The 22,406-nt window shown below is 36.8% G+C and overlaps 1 protein-coding gene across 1 annotated transcript; it reads left to right on the plus strand.

The window, feature by feature from the left end:
* The first annotated feature begins 14,168 nt into the window (after nucleotides 1–14,168).
* On the plus strand, nucleotides 14,169–21,655 carry draxina (dorsal inhibitory axon guidance protein a). The gene is made up of 6 exons (XM_088006026.1): nucleotides 14,169–14,686; nucleotides 15,513–15,739; nucleotides 18,670–18,796; nucleotides 19,634–19,726; nucleotides 19,906–19,995; nucleotides 20,707–21,655. The coding sequence occupies exons 1-6, from the start codon at nucleotides 14,188–14,190 to the stop codon at nucleotides 20,817–20,819; spliced, it is 1,149 nt and encodes a 382-aa protein (XP_087862152.1). The 5' UTR covers nucleotides 14,169–14,187; the 3' UTR covers nucleotides 20,820–21,655.
* The last annotated feature ends 751 nt before the right edge of the window (nucleotides 21,656–22,406 follow it).

A 22,406-nucleotide genomic window follows, 5' to 3' on the forward strand; every position in this document is an offset into this window, starting at 1 on the left:
AATTTCAGTGGAAATGTAGCTGCAGTGATACAGACCAGTCTCTGCATGTTTCTGTAACCTTCTAATTATAGACAGGGCCCAAAACACACAGATGCCACAGGGCCTGAGAAAACAGTGCAGCATTGACTGTAACTGTTTGCACAACATTAATTATGGCAGTTACTGTAAACAAAGATTTCAAAGGACTTTTTTTAGATGTGATTTTAGCACACTTCAGCTGAAGCTTTTGTTGCTTTCATGAACAATACAATTAACTTTAATTGATTGAGTTCCCCTAAATAATACAGTGTGAATCAACGTTACTTATAAATGTATAAATTTAATATATATAATATATCTGTCGTGTATTTCTTGAGCAGTTTATCATTTTAGTGTGTTTGGTTTGTGTGTGATATATTAACACAAAATAGAGCATAGTTGTGAAGTCAAATGAAAAATAGGCATTGTTTTTGCATGTGTATAAAGTTGAATTCGTGTTTTTAAATACTCTGCATAAAATGCAAGGCTGGTAATTTATGTGTTTTATTTGTATTTTCAGCAAGGACAGTAAAACAACAAACAACCAAAAACAGTACATTGCAGTGGCAAAGTAATGGAAAACAATGACAGGTCAACCATAATATACGAACAGTCACTTAGTTTGCTTATGGCTTGGGCAGGTCTTAACTTTATCTTTGCCTTTCATAAAAATCCCCCTCCCAGTTTTGTGTTAAAGTTAGTAGCTGAAATATAACAACATTTTAAAGGGGTATTATTACATTAACAAGATACTTCACTTAGAATTTTTTTTTCACATACTGAAAATGGTTCTTAATGGTCCTTATAACTAAGACAGTGTTTTACACAAAAACATTTGCAGAAATAGATAGACCACTTAGATTATTCTAATTTCATGGCTTTATAATCTTATCATATATTGTTGCTATGACTCAAGGAGGTTGGAAGTAGAGGACAGAGATACAATAATTCTGCAGCTGCACACTTATTGGCTCCCTTGACAGTAGTGAGAGCAATAATAACATCCTCAGCACAAATTCTGATCCAGTTTTGATATAAAGTTTTATTTAAAAAATAAAAAAATAAAAAAAATTAAAAATGTCATCATACCGCCTCTAAAAACACTTTTCAAGTCTCAAGTTTCCATGACAGGAAATTATTGAGAAAACTAACAACTTTTTTTTTTTTTTCAGAGAAGAGAAAGTGGAAAGGCTTCTGTTACTGTGTGAGACCTGATATCACAGCTAAATACAGACGTGTGACAACATGTTCTCACAAAGACAGGTCTTGATTTCTGCAAATGTGTCACTGACTCCCATAATGATCTCTAAAAAAACGCCATTTTGTCTCAGGGAAGTCACACACTCGGCAGGAGTTCCTCTTTAAATGTCATCTTTTTTTCTGTATAGCTGCCAATTTTGCATAGTTGTTTTAAATAAAAAATATAGGTAGTATTCTGAACTTCAAGTTAAAAACCAATTTCCTCATCTCACAGCAAAGTTTGAGGCAGCTCATAAGCACATGCCTAAAAAAAAGAACCAAAGTATAAGAACCTAAGTATTTGTAGTGATGATAACTAAACCCACAGACTTATATTCCTGGGATTATAAGTCTATGTTATCTTCTTCAACAGGCTCACTCAGTCTCCTTTAGCTACAACCAATTTCAATGTCATTGTTAAGATTACATGCCTACAGAGCTTTTCCACTTGTTCCCATGAAGCTAACAAGCTCATTTTGTCACCAGCAAAACAGCACCCTACATTTCTAAATGTCATCCGATTCCCAAAAGTGATTTATGCAGAATTATTTGGCAAATACACAGCATTAACTCTGCCAGGACACAAACGGCTCAGGGTGTAAATTCAGATTGAGTGTGGTTGGATTCTCTGCAGCTCTTCTTGAGGAAAAGCAGCCTATGAAAGATTTAGTGACCAGGTTTTACTGCAGAGAATATCTATTTTAGAAAACCCTTACTCTCTACTGAATATCAGTAGAAGTATTTCTCACATTTTCTCTCTGATTATTGACTTTGAAAACATTTATTACCCATTCAGATGCACCAATAGATTCTGGCATGCACATCTACTATGTAATTATTTTCATACCAGTGCAAAGTGTCTGAAGTGCTTGGTTGAAACAGAAAATTATTTGACCAACAAATTTAGCTTCTTCAACTATTCTAAGCTCTTCCAATAATTCTAGATTAATGTATGTTACAAATTAACTACAACAGCAATACACTGATCTCTTCTTATGGCAAAAGTTTTGATTGCAGGTTGTTAAATTAATTTTTTTATGCAGTTATTTGGGCTGACTAGCAACATCCCGTTCTTCAAAAGGGAAGCACATTTTTGATGCCCAACACTAACCAATTAACCCTTAAAAACAATCTAAGGGGCGACTTATTTCCATTCCCACAGTGTGATTCATTGTTGTAGATCCGGGGTGTTCAAAGTGAGTCCTCAGGGATTGGTATCCTGCATGTTGTAGTTCTCTCCCTGGTGATGGTTTCTTCTTCCTACTCCTCCTCCTCAGCATATCAATGTTCTGCTGAGAGCTGCTAACAAGGTATCATTTGATCCAGCTGTGTTGAACCAGCGAGACATCATGCAGGATACTGGCCTTTGAAGGACTGACTTTGGACACCCCAGTTGTATTTCTCAGAATTTGAAAATTAATTTTAAGATTTCAGTTAAGGATTGTAAGAAAGATCAATTAAGAAAAAAAAAAGAAAAAAAAGTTTGTTGTTTATCATGTTAGTTGGAGCTGCACCATAATCAGGCAAGAGCTTGGGAGGATCATTGAGAGATATTTAATAAAACAAAAAAATAAAAAAATAAAAAACTTAACATAATATGAAATAGAGCTGGAAATAGAGCTGCAGTAGTTGAAATCTGATATATATATATATATATACTGCTCAAAAGAATAAAGGGAACATGTCACTTTAATTTTGTGTGTGGCTCCAAATCCAGGCCTCCATTGGTTAATAAATTTGATTTCCATTGATGATTTTTGTGTGATTTTGTTGTCAGCACATTCAACTTTGTACAGAACAAAGTATTCAATGAGAATATTTCATTCATTCAGATCTAGGATGTGTTATTTGAGTGTTCCCATATATTCTTTTTTTCTTTTATGTGTCCATATTTTTGTGACTTTGTAATTTAACCTTTCCCTTCTTATTTCTGTAATAACGCCATTGTGGTCACTGCAATCTCAGAGACACATTCAGTTCTTCCGCGGACGCGCAAACGTGAGCGCGCACCCCGATCTGGCGTCTATTCTCTTCCATAAGTGGGAGGAGAGTGTCCGGATGCTCGGCACATCATCTTGGAGAGCGGACCACCGGGGTGTTGCTTCTGTTTCTGCTGCTGCTGCGCTGCGTTTCTGTCCCACCTGAAGCCTTATGACCCAACTGCCGCTTAAATCCGAGACGAAATCAAAGGAAAACGACAAACCAACGTAAAGTAAGAACAGTCTCAACACAGTTGTTGCGTTTAGATGCTATGTTAATGTTTTTTTTTACCCTGCATGTTATAATGTAAATGAGCCGCTTTTTTCACGCTTTGAAGCGTTTTTTAGACGCTCGAGCGAGTTTACATTGGCATGTAACTTTATTCACGGAAATTTGTCCACTGAGTTCCCCCGATTACATCGCAAAACTGTTTGACTTGAAGAGAGTAACTTAATCAAAATTTGCAAACGCATCCGATTTAGATTCACACTACGAAGCTTAAGTGGCTCAAGTAGTAGCTTTTCCAAAAAACAAAGAATTGTGGCAGGAATTTAATGAAAAATCATGAAAAATTGAAAAGCTCATCTCTTCTTCACAGTTTGTTGTTGGTCCTCCACATCAAAGCGTGTTGAAGTGTGTGAGTGAGAGATGGAACAATTGTGACCAGTTCATTGCAAAAATTGACTGAGTTTGTAGGAATTCAGTCAGCAGAAGAAGAAAACAAAAACAAACACACACAAAAAAAAATCCTGTTTAAATGTTGAGTGAACAGAAACTCTGATTATCAGTTTAGAAAGATGAAAATGTAAAATCACCCAAGGACACTCTCACATTATGTTTCAAGCTGTCCTTTTTCTGAAAATTAAGAAGTTTGTCACTAAAATCTCTTTTTTTAGGCTCAATAAAAAAATGTTTCTGCAAAGTATTATCAAGGATTTAAAAAATATATTATTTCTATCCTTCTTTCAGTGATTTCAAACTGTCTCCATCTCACAAATTGTTTTGAAATTTTGCATTTGGTCTCAGCACAAGCTGTACCCCTGCTACGTTTCATCCTGAGCGATATTGTTGATTGTCCATTCTTCTCGTGCACCAATGCTTCACAACTTGTGTTGAGTGCTGCCAAATGTGGCTGCATCCGTCTGATCCCTCAACACTGGCAGGCCAGCGAGTGCTGCTCGCTCCGTGAAGAGGAGGAGGAGGTGAAGCCGAGGGGGAGAGAAAATTTGGGGTTCATATAATTAGTTTGCATGCTTCACTTCATAATGTCCAAACAGGAGCGTTTCCCCCCTGCTGGTGGGTCAAACTGTTCCCACGTGTTATGTCCACATACAGACACAGGTGTCCACATTTCAGGGGTCAGCAGAAGAAACAAGCTTTGTTGTGTTTGAGCAGACTCAGTTGGTGTTCCTTCCTGCTATAAATAAATTGGTGTCTTAGACACTTTACTTAAATGAGATAAACCCTCAATTTCTATTTCTTTGCCACTTCTACTCTTTCTGTGTTGCATCTCATTTTCTCATTTTCCTCCCAGTTTCTCACCCTCTCCTCCCCCTCCCCCTTCCATTTGTCTCTCTCGTTCTCACTTCTCTCGGTGGGTCGTCTCTTGTTTCGCTTCTTGGTGCTGCTTGTGTCTTGCAACATTTCTGGAACATGCCTCTGTGTGGGTGTCAGAGGAGGTCTCCCTGCTGTGAGTTGTGTGCATGCAGTGATTTAAGCAGAGTTAAAGTGTTGCTGCACTGGCACGAGTTTTCACAAGATGTTGTTGCTGTTGCGCCGCTTCGGAGACAATGTTCTGGTCTCATCCTGCATCTGTTGTACCTGCAACCAAATTACCACCTAATTGTTTTGTGTCTTCCCTGCTCTCTGCTCATCTTCTGTTGCTGACAGATGGACCTTCCTTATGGCTCTTTTCTTTTTTTTTTTTAAATCACTGCTTCCAACGGCCTTCGCTTTCCACATCTATGAGCTACAGAAATCCCCTCCAGTCAATGTGTGAATCCCACCAAAGACTGTGGAGGATTTGACAGACAAAGCAGTTTTATTGTGCTGAAGTCAGTGGAATTGGTCCCTGAGGAAATGAAGTTTTATGGCGTTAGCTGCAGCTTGGCAGACGTGTTTACTGAGCAGTGCCATTAACTATCTCAGTATTTTGCTCCAATTTTATTGAGGTGATATTTCTGATCACCCATGCTGCACCAAATAGACATATTATAGCCAAGCAAAGATATATAGAGGTAAGTGTTTATGAATCAAACATGCTTCATTATTGCTTAATTGCACAGTGATATTGCATTATGCAGAGCATAAGCCTGTTTGTGTTTTCAGCATAAATTTTTCCTTGTGATTACTGCAGTTAATTTTAGATTTTCCCTCTCATTATATGTTAAGTCTGTTTTAAGTGTACAGTTCAGTGATCCACGCAGCTCAAAGGGGATTTTTTTTGTTAGCTTGAAACCATACACCCACGTTGTGACCTGTGGTTTCTTTTTGACAGACTGCTTTAAATTAGCACATTATGCATAGCTCAAAAGACTGGAAAAGAGCTGGCTTTTGAGTTGATCAAATTTTATCATGAAAGTATACTTAATCTTAAATTCACAAATTTTGTTTCTTGCACATATACAGAAACAAAACGGTGTAAAGGTGTCTCTGTGCAACATGACAGCTCTCCTTGAACAGCCTGTTTCTGGAGTCTTTGTTTGCTGGATCCTTATGGCCCTGCTGGTTCCTCCGAGAGATAAAACAACGGGAGCAGATGGCTCCTCGAGGTTTGGTGTCACAGCAGGTGAAGCTGAAAGATGCACACATGCAGCAGTTTAATACCAGGGTCGCCTCCCGTTCCGCCCCGTCGCTTCTCTTTTTCCAACCTTCTCTGTCTCTGCCACGGATCCGGGTTCAGGCTCTGTTAAGTATATTTTTATAACGAGTCTGTCACTGGAGCATCGCGTTGCTTAAGGGACTGACCAGTTGATCACAGACTGGAGAGAGGTCTCTGATCTCATCAGAGCTTAATCATCCAGCACTCCAATAGGGCCCGCTTTGCAATTTGTTGCAAGATTACCAATCATTTTACACTTACACACTCTACTTTGATTCATGTCTCCCGGGTGGCCATCTCGCGCCATGCTTATGAAAGCTCCCACCACACACGCTCATACATATAAATTGTGTTTTCTACAAATGTAAACTATTACAGCTCAATTTCGGCCTCCCTGCCCTGGCTTCCGAAAAATATAGAATTGATTTTAAGATTTTATTGCATTTTATATTGGAGCTCGCATTTTTCCCTTCAGTCTAGTGCCGAGTTTAAACATTCAGTATCAGACGGTTAGAAGCAGAGATTCAGATCAAGAATTCAGTCTGAGTCTAAGAGAGATCAAATCTGTGTGAATTGTGTCATGTTTATTTTAGGAAAAAAAAATTTTTCATCTGTCAAAATGTAAATAGTTATCACTCCCATGCTGTAAAAATCACAGGTATAATCTCACCTTCACAGAAGATACACTGATTCAACAACAACTGAATTGTTCAGAGCAAGCTAATTGATGTTGAAATTTTAATATAAATTTTGGATCATATGAGCATCACAAAAACGCTTCTACACTCATTTTTTTTTTTTAAATGTAATGTTTTCATGACAAAATGATGGGTGGAAAAAGTAAACTTTTAAAAGTATCCATTTGTACTGTTTATTGGTACAGGAAATAATCCATGTATTTGTGAAAAAAACCCCAAAAAGAATTATTATTATTAACCGCAGCTATGATTTTTTTTGTTAAATACACAAAATCCAGAGCTGGCCTTATATTGCATGATGCCTGAAGGTACATTTCATGCGGGGTGCATATTGTCCACCAAACAGTACCTTTTGTATTTCCATATATTCAATTTACATTGTTTAAAAGCAGCAGCAGGAGGGCAGACGTGCTGTTACTTTGTGAGGATTTTGTTGTCTCATTGAGCCGAAAAAAAAATCAAGCCAGGTTTTGCCATCTAATGTAAAATGTGTCAAACAAGAGCCATGAAAGAGTTTGACAAACGATTAAATCAGCACATTTTGGAGTGAATGTTAGACATAAATATTTTATAAAAATCTAAGATACCATCTTCATTGTTCAATTTAAAAATTTGTTGTGTGCTTTTTTAAAATTGGGCTTTTAATCTATTTTTTTTATAAGTAATATAGCTGTACCTGCGATGTCTTGATGTTTAACTGTATTTTTTTAAGATGATGACATGCATGCATGAAAGGAAGATATGGCAAATAGATTTAAGTAAGTAAGAAATTAAAGATTTTCATGAAGGTAACCTAGTCTTACATAAATGACCAGCTTAGATCGACGTGTTCTTGAATGAGTGCATTCTTTGAAAGTCTGATATTGAATGTTTTTGAAACCTTTAGTGAAGGTTAAAATTGTGTAACTCTTCAATGTAGATGTGATTGTTGTCAAGGGAGACTTACATGCAAATTAGGGGTGCACCGATTTGTCACCCAGACGATTTATCGGTGCCGATTTCTTTAATTTTGGGAACTTGGCAATTGGTCAATACTTACATGTGGATCTTATCCCCTGACCTTATCTACCTGCAGCAAACATCTAAAAATCAACGAATGTCCTCTTCTGCTCTCCAGTGAGTGAGGTTTGACTGATAGCCCACCAGGTCATGTCTGCACGTTTGCAGATAATAACACTAAGCCCACTCAGTCAACTTAGCAACTTTCTTGCGTGACATTTCCGAAAAATTGGTATCAGACAAAATCGGAATTGCCTTTTTAAAGATCGATAATCTGAGATCGGTCAGAAAACTGCAATCGGTGCTCCCCTAAAGCAAATGTATTGAAAGATAGCTCAGTTTTATCACAAATATTTCTATGTATGGAAACAAAGTATGACTGCAATTTAGTTAAAGTCACCAATAAAACATATTAGTGCATTTTATAGAAACTTCCCGTTGTTTATAATGAAATCCAGCAGTGCATCATCGTTTGTCTTTTTCAAAGAAAAAATAAAGATTACATTGTGTCATACAGAGATTAAAATTACCTTTTTGCAGCACTTTGAGAAGTGCTTCACATTCAGTGAAAGGGTACCTGCATTAAAGAAAATCTGGCGAACATCATTTTGAATCCCTCTATATAGAGTATGATTTAGACAGAATATTAAGTTCTTTTGATAAGAACTCTCCTAATATCTTTAAGTCCGAGGTGATTGTTTAAACACTTTATTGACAGCTCCTTTTGGTATTTAAAGGTTGCCATTCGAGTGGTAGATTATCCCCTGTAGGAAAGTTGATAAAGAAACCTGTCAGGCCACCAGTTTGTGGCGTCCCATCACCTCGGTGCAGATGCTCGACCTGCTGTGCTTCACTAGCAGCACACAGGCTTGTTTTAATACACAGCACCAGCAGGAGGCTGTGGTTGTTTATTACACACTAGATGCCGCGCTTGAAACCCAGAATGCCACCCAGAGTGCTCCATTATCACCCTCACCCCGCGCCTCGTCAAAGGGCCACCTGTTTAGTGGCACATGAAAGTCTGCGAGAGGGAAACGGGGCGCTGCTGCGCTGAGATAGTCAGTCGCTTTCCCTTTCAGTTGACAGCTCTATTCAGGCCTCAGATTTGATGGGGAGGCCTTCTGTTCCTACGTAAGCGTCACATTTTTCTCTTTTCTTTTTTTGTTGAGAAAACTGGTTTCTTTGAAGGGTCATGTTGTTGTGAAGCTTCTGCTTTTATCTGCAGTGCAGGTGATTATGATTTGCGCTTGTTTCTGCAAACAGAGCATTTATCCTTTGATTCTTCCACTCAAAAGAAGGGAAAAAAAGAACAATCTTTGTCAGGTTGAGAATAAATACTTCTGAAAAGACGATTTTTGCTCTTTGTGAAAATGGAGCCAGTGAGTCTTTCATAGCAAAAAAATAAATAAATAAATAAAAATGCTCCCACTATCTGGTTCCACTATAAGATTTTTATTTATTTATTTACTTTGCTTTTATTTTTCTTATCTAAAGGAACAGTTGGTGTAAAACATGTTAACTGTGGGCTGAAAGCCCCAATTTCTTTGCAAGGCTGTGTTTCAAGTCATGAAATCTTGCTTTTAATAGATTTTCAGACATCCTATTGAGGATTTTTCTTTTGTAAAATAGGCAAAACACTGGCGGTTTTTCCACAGTACTTTTCCTTGAGTGAAAATAAGAATTCAATACATGAATTTCATTGGTGTTGAATATTTAATTTCCTTAACGCTTGTCTGCATGCACATCTGCCTTTTTAGTACCAGTAAAAAGTGGGATTTTGATATTACGATGCCATACAAAAAAGGAGTCACATGACAACTTATACTGCTGTAAAATCTGCCATTATGTGCTTATTTCATTTATATTCAAACACCTCTATTACTCTAATTTAATATTTAATATAAATTGGAATGTTGTTTTCTAACATTTATGGTTGTTCTGAACCTTGAATTATTTTAAAACAGCTTGCATTTTTTTTGCTGTTCCCAGAAAAGTCTTAGGAAATGCATTTTGAAGTTTTTGTGACTTGTCAAAATAATGTTTGTAGCCCAAATTACTACAGTATGACACCAGCAGGACACTCTTTAAAAATGTGCTAAACATTGTCACATACATTGCGAGGTTTTGCTAACGGTGATCATCAGCCTTCCTGTATTCGTGTGACATTGGCCTGATTTTGTTCACTCTATGAATATAATTACAGCTGGGTTTACCACTGAGCTGTCAATGATAATGTACAGGCAGCAGATGCACAGTTCAGGATAAAGTATCGATCTGTTTTAGGTATTGGATATGTGTCAGCCCTAACTAATCACTTTGGCATTTGGTCATTAGCATGCAAGGCTAGATTTGCGCTTTCATTTTTCAACCATAACCACTTAAAATTTGTTTGCTATCTAAAAACAATTAAACTGAGTTGTGATTAAGCCATCAAAAGAGACTAAAACAGACAAACAAGAAAAGAAGATTAGGTTCTCAAGGTAAAAATTATACTTGGATTCAGACTTTCTCCTGCAGCTGTTTCTGCCTCCTGTGGAGACGCAGACAAAGAATCAGAGATCATATTGTAAAGAAATCATGTATGCATGCAGAGAACGACATTTGAACCTCTCAGCTTTTCCACAGTGACTGTCTCTGCCTTGTTAGGATGATTCTTTACAATACCTGTTACAGGTAAATGGCAGTTTTGCCTTAATTTAGAATAAATTGAACATTTTTGCAACAAAACAGAAACATTTCATAATTTCACTGAACCATTTAGATCCAAAAATCTCATTGATTTGTGTAAAAATGTACTTTACTTGCTCGTGTTTTGCTTCCAACTGTATTGATTTTGCTGCTGCATTATTTTCCTTTACTGCTAATTGTTCCAGAATAACAACATTCAAAAAAATAATATGCTGTTTGTAAATACTCACTTCAAGTTTCCTAGTCATATTTTATTTTTTTTTTTTTTTATTAATTTTGTTGGTTCCCCGTCCACGGATAGTGGCGCCACATCCCTCATATCCAGAACTGTTATTACTGTAATATTTGTCTACATGCTGCGATCAAACATGCTTTCACTTGGCTAATTTTTTGGATTATTTTACAAGGCAGCTGGTTTGTTACTAGCATCTGAAGTAAAATTATTAGGACATAACTTTGGAGTAAATATATCTACATAAAGATGCTGGACAGAAAAAAAGACACTGTAATAAAAATTTTAAAGAAATTGCCAATGGATTTCGTCTTCAACATTAGTCGGACCAAAATTTAGAAAAAAGTATAAAAGGTGATATTTTTGCTAGAGAAGTTGATGAAAAAGAAATGTTTAATTATTTTAAAATTGGTCAACATTTTTTCAAACAGCCATGAAAATAATCATCCAGTTCTAGACCAGCCTCACTTAAATGTGCTTAAAAAGTCAAACAGATGCATGATAATATACATGTTTAAGCCATTTTCTGTCCATTTGTTAGTTTATTTGTCCATTGTATTCCTCTTTTGGTCTTACAGGGTTAAGCACTCAACATCAGCAACACTTTGTATGTCAAACAAACAGATTCCCGTTCTGGCTAAGCTCCAACTATGTCACACAGCTGATAACCCTCACCTTTGACACCCCAAAGGCCTACTTAGAGATAAAGATCTCACCCCAGTGAAGAGCCACATGCACTAGTTTTCAAAGAGCCCAGCTGGTTGAACTCCCAGAGGTCCATTGACATATTCCAGCTCTAAATCCCATGAGTGATACTTGCACTCGCACTGCAAATTTCCCCTGACATCAGCACTATCCTCTGCCCAATTTACGAACACACACACACACACGCCACACAAAGCAGACTATTCTTTTTTGTTATTTCTAGAAACCCTTAAATGTCCTGTGTGTACCAATGGTATGCCTTTCTCAACTTAGTGTGATGAAAGACCAAAGACCTCATCAGGCCCCAGCCCCCCTCACAAGTCAGCCTTACAGGCTCAGAGAGAGCACACACTCACCATCACTAACAGCTCAATATTTCTTGCTCATTGATTTTCTGTATACCCTGCACCGCAGTTTGTCTTTTAACACAAGAGACCCGCCTGCTGCAACACCATAACAGCTGTGTGCACTGTCTGCAGCGATGGATTGAATCAGTTTAAGAAGAGGACAAAACAAACAATTTTTAACTATGTCATCTTGAGTTTTACTAAGGAGGAAAACCACCTCTGCGCCTGTTGTGCGGTGCTGGGAATAATAACGAGAACACACGGCAGCGCCATTGACGAATACAATAATCTGAGGAGGCAATAATCTATATACCATATTAAAAGAAGTCCCATTAGGAAGCTACGCAGTTATTTCTTATTTACAGTCATGTTAAACAAATTAGAAAATGCATTCAATTGAGGCTCGCGTTTCAGATTATTTCTTTTAAATGTCTTTTTTTTAATAGTCTTTAAGCAGTTATTAAACATTATTTCATTAAGCCCACATTAATGTATTAAAAATATTTTGAGTGGGTCTGATTTAATATTGTAATCTGAAATGTTTTCATTCACTGTAATCAGGAAATAATAACAACATATGGTTCACTTGTTATCTGTGGAGTGAGTGTTTTTGTGGAGCTTTGAATGCACGCAGGGATCAGTTTAAAGCTTTAAACCTTAAAACCTATTTTTTTAAAAATAGGTTATAGAGATGATTGTATAAACTGTTACAAACTATCTCTATAAACGGAAAGCTATACAGTCGAGCAGTGCAAAATACATACTAGAGTTAAACATGCTTTATTATTTTTATTTCGTGTATTACTCTAAGTCTTACAGGGTTACATTTGAATTCTTTGTAACTTTCCTACTATGCACGGTTCTTCCTCCATCTTAAACATGTAATTTTTAGTACATTAAATCATGAAGGCAAAGGGTTAGGTACACATTATATTTCATGTTTATATTGTACCTTTTGTATTGTATTCTATTTAACCTAGTTATGCTTTGCATTAACACGATCACAGTTCAATAAGCTAAATTAAATTTAAATATGCCACTCAAGATGCAATTAACTGCCTACTGACGTTAAATCAGAATGTAAGCTAAAAAATGTTTTACCGTATTGTCCTATAAGGTAGTGGGTCTCAAGGCAGTGATAAAAAAGAATAAATGTTCCGCTCCACTGCTTTGTTCTTCACATATTTTATTCACATTTGGTTGCAGTGACACACCAATAATGTAGATATACTGAGCCTCATCTTTCAATTCAGTCACATCTCGCAGATATGTTGACTTTCATAATGAAAGGTGCAGCTGGAGGGCTCCTGAGACCACTGAATAGACAGTGATGAAAGATGTGCGCAGTGCAGTGTCTTATTTTGAGTTATGTATGAAGGCACAGGAGTGAAAATGTAAGAAGCATTGTGAAAAAGAGGAAGAGCTTTTTTATTGTTCAACCAGTAAAGTCCCGTTGAGATTAATTCAGGGGAGTCCTGACCAAGAGACAGAGAAAGTTATACAAGAATTAAAATTAGGCTACACGATTAAAATGCCAAACAAATATATTTTTTAAAATGGTCACAATTAAAAAACATAATCTCTATAACTGTTAGTCTGGACTGAATGAGCTCAATGAAATAAATTCAGTTGATTTTCAATCTTTCTGTGAAACACTTAAAATGTAAATAAAAGTTAATCCTTGCAAGCTACTAATACTACCAATGCTGTTCCTTTCCCAGTTTTGTATCCATAAACAAATAGTGAGCACTCAAAGCATTGCATATAAGTCTATTTTCTTTATTCTATTTTTTTAATTATGTTTGTTTGTTTTTTACACATATTTAATTATATAATATTCTTAGGCTTTGAATTACACCCTATTTCTATTTACTTTAAACCTGATTGCTGTTTGGTCTGGTTGTTTCTTATTCAGTTTGACACATTAGCACCTTTGAGCAAACCAAGTCAACTTTAGACCACCTCCAACTCATATTGATGTCATAAAACAAATTTTCTTTTCTGTAAAAAAAAAAAGAAAAAGCCAAAATTGTTCGTTGTCAAAGCAAATGGAAAACCTCTTAATAACCAGTGCAAACCGATGAACTGGCAGTACAAAATGCCCGGCTGTAGATGCTCCATTTGTTCCGAAAAAAGGACAAGGTGCCGAACATGAAGCACAAAAGCTTAACGAAAAATTTTGATTCATCTATGTTCTTGAAGTGAAAAATAAAATTATGGTTGTCTAACCATATCGAAGTATGTTTTTAAGGCTAAAAATGACCAAACTCTATGTAAAGGTGAAAACAAATTACTAAAAGCAAAGGTACCGTTGAAACCTCAGTAAAAATGTTAACATGATGGAGTCTGCTTGTGCTTAAGAACTTCTAGGTAATTTACATTTCATTAAAAAAAATAGAAAATGAGCAGTACTTAGATGTGTTTTCATCTCTCAGCAGGTGGCGCCGTGTTGGAGAGAAAATGGCATTCTACTGGAGTCTGCTGCTGGTGTTCCTGTTTACCATCCTGGCTGTGTCACAAGGTGCTGATCCTGCTGCTCCACATGGCAAGAGGAGAAAGGCACAAATCTCAGCAGGTAGCAGTAATGCCCTACAGTACCCTGGTCAAGTTCTGCAGAGCCAAAGCTATGGCAGAGATCGCAGGGGGCACGGGAGCCAGAGGAGCCGCTACGCTAAAGGCGAAGCTGGAATCCTCTCTCACAGGGGCCTGCATCCTCTGCCCAGGCTTGATGATGAGGAGACGGGCCTGGAGGGCCTGAACCCAGTGAGAGTTGAAATGGGCCCAAGCAGGGACAGAGCTCGACAGGGTGCAAAGAGCTCATCCCAGAACCAGGAAAGCAAGAACCAGGAAAACCAGCTCGTAGGAACACGCAAGGGAAGAGGCCATGGGAGTGGACACAGGCACCTTTTTGAGAACAAGAAGCAAGGGAGTCGACGAGACAAGGTGCGACACAAAAAAGGTGAGATTTGCACAAGTTCAGGTCAAGTGTTTAAACAGAACTTTGAGTTGAACCATTTTCAGTTCTGGACCAACAGCAAAACTTAACATTGATGTTAAATATTGCTATAATTCTCAAATAAAATATGTTTAATGTTAGTTAGTTATTACAAGCTGCAGGTTCATTATAGCCTAAAATGTCACAGAAAAGGTAAACTCTATTATAATTAAAGGTCTAATAATCTACCGCATAAAAGGTATTTGTCCTCATTATCATTTAATTCACCTTTACTCAAACAAAAGAGCTGTGTGGAGCTTAAGCTCTAAAGGAAACCAATAAGTCCATGGAGTTTATTATCAAATGTACATAATATAAGTTTGTGATGTCATGACAGATTAAAGAGACAGAAAAACATTTCATTTAGTGACATTTTGGATTTTTAATTTTAAAGAAAATTGTTTAGTTAACTCAGAATTCTGAAACTTTAATTTGTTTGTCGTGCAGCATGTATATATCTTCCTCCACAGATTCGCTATCAAATTCAAGTCAGGAGTGGCTTTTATAAAACATTAAGATTATTTCCAACCTAAAGAAACAGGAGAGGTTTTCATTAAACCTAAATCTGCCCATCTTATGAATAATTTGGGGATTAAATGTCTGCATGACTTTGGGATGATCGGCAATAATAATGTTCATGAGGAAACATTTTTGAAAACAACATCTGTACGAAAAAAGCATCGCAAAGTAAAATAGGAATTGTTATGAAAAAATACAAAAGCGATCCGAGTATGCTCTTGTAGATTTTGTTCAGATTCAAAACAAAGCAACGGTTTTTCCATCTTGTCAGGGTTTCCCTCAGGGCCTGAGGCCAGCTCTGCGTTCAAGGACAGAGACCAATTCGAGGATCCTCCCCCTTCTTCATCCTCACCATCTACATCCCCCTTCCTTGGCGTGACCCCACCCAGTGAACCCCCCTCCCCCATTGACAGCCTCTTTGACTCTGACTCCTCCATGGTTACCACGGCGACGAACGAGCATCCCCCAACGCTTCCCCCTGGCTCTGCCAAACCCCAGGTAACCTCAGCAGAACTGGAGTGCTTATTAAAGGCTGTGTCTCCTGTACCTCAGTGTGACTCCAGTGTGCCAGGGAAATGGAATGAAAATGGGGCCCCATTGCTGCAGTTATGCTGCTCCAAACCTCTTAGCTCATCTTAGAAAAGAAATTGTGAAGCTGAACGCTGCTGGTGAAAAATGTCCTCCAGCAATCCAACCTCTCTCGGCTCTTAGTTGTAGTGTGTTTGAGAGGTATGACCATATTCATTGTAATAGTACCGGACTGCTGGGTCTCTGAGTTCAAGAGCATGTTTTCTGTGAGCACCTTTTTGTCCTTGTGTCACCACCATTCCGGCTTTTTACTTCTATTATGGGCTTGTGCTCTGGAGAAACTGCAGGGTGCAGAGGCCGACATTGACCACCTGTCACATCCACCCAGAATGAGACATACATGTTTTCAATAAGATCTGTCCATTTCTGGGCATGAAGCTAATTATGCGCCCATCTTTGGCTGAAGTGTAAAAGAGAAAATTGATTTCTTAGAACCAATTAAATTATAAAACTAAGAGTTATACTGCATCAACTATGCAGTATAAGTCTTGGAAGCGATGACAGACAACATAACACAAAGAGCCACTTGATAAGCCCCATTTCTCCTTCAGATCTCTGTAGAAATCCAACTATTCAATTTTTTTTTCATAGTGCTTTGCAAAATTATTTTTCTCACCCTTAACTGTACAAACACAAACTTCAGCCTACTTTATTTGAATTTTATGTGAGGAACACACACACAGTAATGTATAGAGTAGTGTAAAAAAATGTAAAGTGTCTTACTTCATTTCTGCAGGAAATGAAGTAAGACACTTCATTTCCTGAAGTGTACCACAATGTGGTTCCACATTGTGGTTCTACAATGTTGCTTTGTAGAACCACATTCTTGAAAGCGCAGCTGCAAGTCTTTTGCAATATGTCTCCATAACTTTGCACATCCAGGATCCAAAAATGTATGTCAGTTTTTCCTCACTAATTAGTTCAAGCTCAATGAGATTAAATAGGTAGTGCGTTTCAAGTTTTGGTAGAAGTTCTCATTTGTATTTACATCCTTGGCAATTTTAATGTCTTACTGTGCTTTGCATTGTAGCCCCGATGGTACGTTCAGAGAAGGTGAACAGTTCCCACCAGTTGTATGTCTGGAGGAGAATTGATAGCGTTAGAGATTTTTGTAATTTCTCTGAATATTGCTCTGTATTCAACTTTATCAGCTTTCATATTAACCAATCTCCCAGTCCCTGCTGCATTCATGATGCTGCCACTACCATGTTTCATCATGGAAATGGTGTGTTTGTTAGTTTCTCTCAACATAGATTATTTTATATGGCCACATAGTTGAATTTGCAGTATAATCTCATCTGACCAAATGTCTCCTGTGTCCCCTACACTGTTTGTTGGAGAATTTATAACTGTGAGATTCTTTCAACAATTTCTTTCTTCTTGCAGAAAGGCCATTTGTAGAGTGCTACAAGAAGGGTACAAGATTGCCAAAAAACCCATCATTTCTCAAGTTATAGAAAAACCAAGAGCAGACAAGAACCAAAATAACAAAATAAAAAATCTATTAGGCTGGAAAAGATTACAAGCACATTTCTAAACTTTTGAAAATCCAGTACACCACATAAATAATTCACAGGGTTTAATGTCTTGAAACAGGTGCTGACATCCAAGAAGATAACTTTTTCTTTAAAAAAAATAAAAAAAATGAGTCATTAAATATTTTCGTACTATGAAAGGCTAAAAAACTCTAGGAAGACCAGTGTTCACAGGTGTGAGCAAGAAGCAAGATACTTTTAATTAGCACTTGATCCACTTTTTATTCAAGGTTTAAAGAGCAGCTGTACAGAAGCAGGTACCTCCTGCTAATTGATATTTCCAACAGGCTATTTACAGAGGCTGAAGAAAAGTATGGATCTTGTTTCACCAGGGGGGTTTACTGTTTAAAGTATTTCATCTGAAACATCTCAAAGTCCTGCTGACTGAATTACACTGTGAGGCATTTGTTTTCCATGAGGGAATTGAATCTGGAAATATTTTTCATGGCTTTTATTGCAAAATAGAAGAGCTCAGGAAATGACTGTGGGGATTTGTTTTTGCCGAAGTGACACAAATTTCTCATCTGAATATTTTTATTTCACTAAAGGAAGAATATTTAAATTTGAAAGCACTTCCACTTAAATAAAAACATGACTCACGCCGAAGATTAAAAAAAATTCAAACAGCAAGGTGAAAGAGAGATCGTTAATTTTTAATCTGAGATATTGCTTTTAAAACTGGAGCCCTAATGGGGGCATATTGTATTGTTTAATCCTTCACTATCATCTAGTGCTTTGTAAATGTTACAAAGGACACAAGCTCTGCTCCTGAAGCACTTCATGCCGGACTTAGTCTCTGCTGTTGCATAATAAAAACAGATGAAGTATGCAGTTGTGGTTAATGTTCTATAAGGTTCAGTCTCTAAGCAGTGCATTTAAAACACATAAGCAGTGCAAAGTTTATTTGTATGCTGGTCTGTGGGCAGACGTTTTCTCTGCTACCAATCGATTGTTTTCTGAAGCTTAGCTGCTGTCTCTGTTGTCCTTTCAGGGTAGTTTATGAATCACTGATGCATCACTGCTGCTGGTCACAACAAAAATGTTGCAATAAGAACAGCATTAATGCATTTACCTGCAAACTCTTTTAACTTATTGCTGCTGGGTAAAGACTGAAGAAACTGTCTCTAGTGTGTTACTTACACCACTCACTGTATGAACTTTATTTTGTGGTTCCAGTTTTTAATCGAAAAGAAGATTCAGTTACTTGTTCATCTGCATGTTATTTGTTTCTTTGCACAAAATCCGTGTGAGACTTAATGATAATGATTCCTCTGAAATACTGTGACTTTGCAGTTTCAATTTAAGTTTGACTTTCAGAAGTCTGGACAAGGTCAAGGAGAGGTGATGCCCACGTTGGACATGACGCTCTTTGACTGGACGGATTATGAAGATATGAAGCCTGTGGATTCCTGGCCATCTTCCAGAAAGAAAGGTTCATAAAGTCACTGTAATGCAGGTTTATTAAAGATTTTTAATTGACGGGGGGAATCTTGTTAAGCACATGGTCTGTCTGATTACAAAGCCAACCTCCTGGACAATTTTTCTAACAGATTTGTAATACAATTATTTAATTTTAGATGTCATAGTAGGGCTAAAACACACATGGGTTTTACAATAGGCATTGATTTTACAACTCAAATAATCAATTATTTGAACATAATTGTCACATTAGTTTCTGATATAAGCACAGAGTTTAAATCTTTGGTCATGGTTTGTAGTGCAGTTTTGTTATCACCTGTGAAATCAAAGCTTTGCAGTCCAATTTTTGGAAAAGTCACTTAAAATGAAGAATCTAATTTGAGTTAGATTTATGGGGTGCCAGAACTCTAAGAATAGTCGAAAAAGAAGTTTTTAAAATCTAAACCATTGAATTCCACTCAATGTTTTAAAACAGAACATACAGCATGAGTAGCATGCCATGAAAACAATTATCTGGCTTTTAAAGAAACATGCCCTCTTAATTAAGAAGAAAGACAAATTCATAATTCAGCTAAAGAGCTGAAATAGCTTATGAAAAACCTCTATTACAGATTTTAGATAAACAATTATGATATCTTATTACAAAATAAAGGCACTTTTTAGGTTGGTAAGTGTCTGGGGTCACTGAAGTTGTACCCTGAGATTAGAAGACGGATTAATTATGTCTTCTTAAAACCATGGAAATAAATTTTAAAAACCGTGAAGAAAAGATAATTGCCATAGTTACAACCTCTTTGATCAGTTTTGTTTAAAATAAATCTGTTGTGTTGAAATGATTTTCCTGCTGCAGACAAGAGACGGAGTAAAAACCTCAGCAGTGGAAATTTGACAGCAGATGTGGATGCAATTGAGCCATGTGACCACCATCTGGACTGTCTTCCAGGTCAGTGTGAACATAACTCCTTAATTAGATAGAATTTGATTATAGAATTCACACATCACTTAACTCAACAAATTATTTCATCACTCCAAAATAAACATCTTTTAGATCACCCTTGTAGCAATCCAAACTGTCTGTGTATTCATTTTCATGTTATAATCTCTGTGTTTCTTGTGCATCAGGTTCCTGTTGTGACCTGAGACAACATGAGTGCAAACCTCACAACAGGGGCCTGAACAACAAATGTTACGATGATTGCATGTGTGAGGAAGGTAAGTAGATCCAGTCATAGTAGATGTGATTTTGATTGTTTTTAATTGTTGACTTAAATCACCATTTCAATTTCGTTATGAATAATTCCAAAAGAATTAGACTAAAGTTACCTCAAACATGCTAAATTATTCTGTGAAACAGAATTACAGCTGCTGAATAGAATGGTTTACTTTTAAAATAAACATGAGTCAATTACTGTTCCGTCTTTTCTCCATTTGTGAATGAGACCTGTCACTGTGATTTCCTAGACTCCCAAAGCCTGCTGTGTAACCCTTTCCTGATTGATCAATGTCAAAATACAGCTTCTATCAGTTCTTGAATTTCTGTAGATTTGGGCACAATATGTGGGTTTTTAGATATTTTATCCAACTTCATCCAAGGTCTTGGGGTTTGAGTCCCAGCCAGGGGTCTTACTGCACGGAGTTTGATTGTTCTCCATATGTATGCATTGGTTCTTTGCCGACACCCCGGCTTCCTCTCACAGTACAAAACATGCATGTTTGGTTGAGTAGTTACGTTATATTGCAAAGTGCCATGTGTGCATGCATCATTGCTTGTCCACCATCCTGTGTTTCTCTGTGTTTTCTTGGGCTAGACCAATCAGGAGCGTTCCTCAACTCTCATGAATGAATACTGAAAGTTTCCTCACAATGTTTCTGTAATCTTACATTTAGATTTGAGCAAAGGTGCTTTATGAATATATCTTTCAGGATTCCGTTGTTATGCTAAATTTCATCGGAAGAGACGTGTGACCAGGAGGAGGGGCCGGTGCGTCGTCCCAGAGTCAGTCAGCAATGACCAAGGAGGCTTCATCACCATATGAAGATGAGAGAGGAATAAGCATGGAGAAGAAACATGTGACTATGTCAATACAACAGTACAGCCATGACACTTCTAAAATACTAAGTGCTTAAAGATGATCCCTTGCTGTCTTTTTTTTTTAAATCAAATCAATCTGCAAATGTTAGCTGATTGGACAAGAACATCTGGGCCTTTATATCAAAGTAGCAGCTAATTAAAAATCCTTTAATGTTTCATTAGGGGATAATCTGTGTGCCCTGTCCCAGCAAGTCAGCATCTTTAAGCACCTGGTTTTACTCTAAAAATTTATTTTAAAAAGGTTTCTACAACAAGACTCTTTACAAAATGTACCAAGCCCACTGGTTGTTTGAAAATGTCTTGCTGTTTTCATGTCATTTGATTGATCAAATTCAATCCGATTCACCAAGGTAAATTAGTAATTGTCACAGTTTTTAGATGTTGATTGACTTTGGTGTTGTCTGTCATGCAAAATTTGAGTTTGTTTTTAATTTTAGCAACAATCCTATACTGGATCCTGTATAGGGTATTGTAAACCAGTTTACAATACTGGTTTAATTTCTTTAGAGTTCAACGTCTGCAAGTTGGATTACTTTAAACCCAATAAACAATCACTCACTGGAGTATGTTTTAAAAACCTGGAATGTTTTTTTTTTGTTTGTTTGTTTTTAGCTTGTGGCCAACATGTTGAGCAGGTTTACCATGTTAGTCATAAATACTATTTTTCAATTGGTCTGATAAATGAATATAAGGCTGATCTAAATGCCAAGGATGTTCTAAAAATTATGCCACAGCTCAAAGTTTCCTAATGGTACTTGAATAAACAATGATACTGTTTTACTTTTCAGTCTAATGTCATCCATGTCCTAATATTTCTTTTGTATTTATTCTGTATTTGCATATATTTGTCTATAATTTCTGTTTTTCACTTTTCATGATTAAACAGTTGCTAAGAAACTGTGTGTAATGTATCTTTTCCTATGTAGTGACAATGGATTTAAAAAAAAATTGCTCACGAACAGAATTTCTTTAGCTGCATATGCAAATTGGAAAAAACAAATCTGGATTTTCATATTTAAAAAGTTCTTGTTACATAATTGAACTGAACTGAAGTACTACTGCTAAGACTGTACATCAAATTGAGGCTCACAAAATTATCATTTTATTTCTGATGCTCCCTCACTGTAATATTATGTATGTCAGTCACAAAGTGGATTTAAAAATGCCACTGTTTTATTAGAAGAATATAACTGTTATATCTTTTATGTCTTTGTTCAACAAAATGGCCCTTTAAAAGTGATCTGGTTCATTTGGTTCAACTACTAATCGTGTTCCCTTCCACAAGTCTTCCATGGAAATCTGAGTTACTTGAGATTATTGCAAATATTAGCAATTTAACGTAAGAACTATTGCTCTTCTGGGTTCAAAATATGCAACTGACTAACTTTTGAGTTTAACTAGGACACTTTCTTTAACACATTTGTGTAACCTCATGCATGGCCTGTAGCAAAAAGAACTTATTGGCTATTCCTATGTCTTGCAAAATCTTCATACAGGGGAGAATTGTGGATTGCAAATATGTTAACGAGTT

The sequence above is a fragment of the Poecilia mexicana genome, unplaced genomic scaffold (assembly GCF_051168715.1).
Source record: "Poecilia mexicana isolate PSO_F unplaced genomic scaffold, ASM5116871v1 scaffold_5, whole genome shotgun sequence".
NCBI lineage: Eukaryota > Metazoa > Chordata > Actinopteri > Cyprinodontiformes > Poeciliidae > Poecilia > Poecilia mexicana.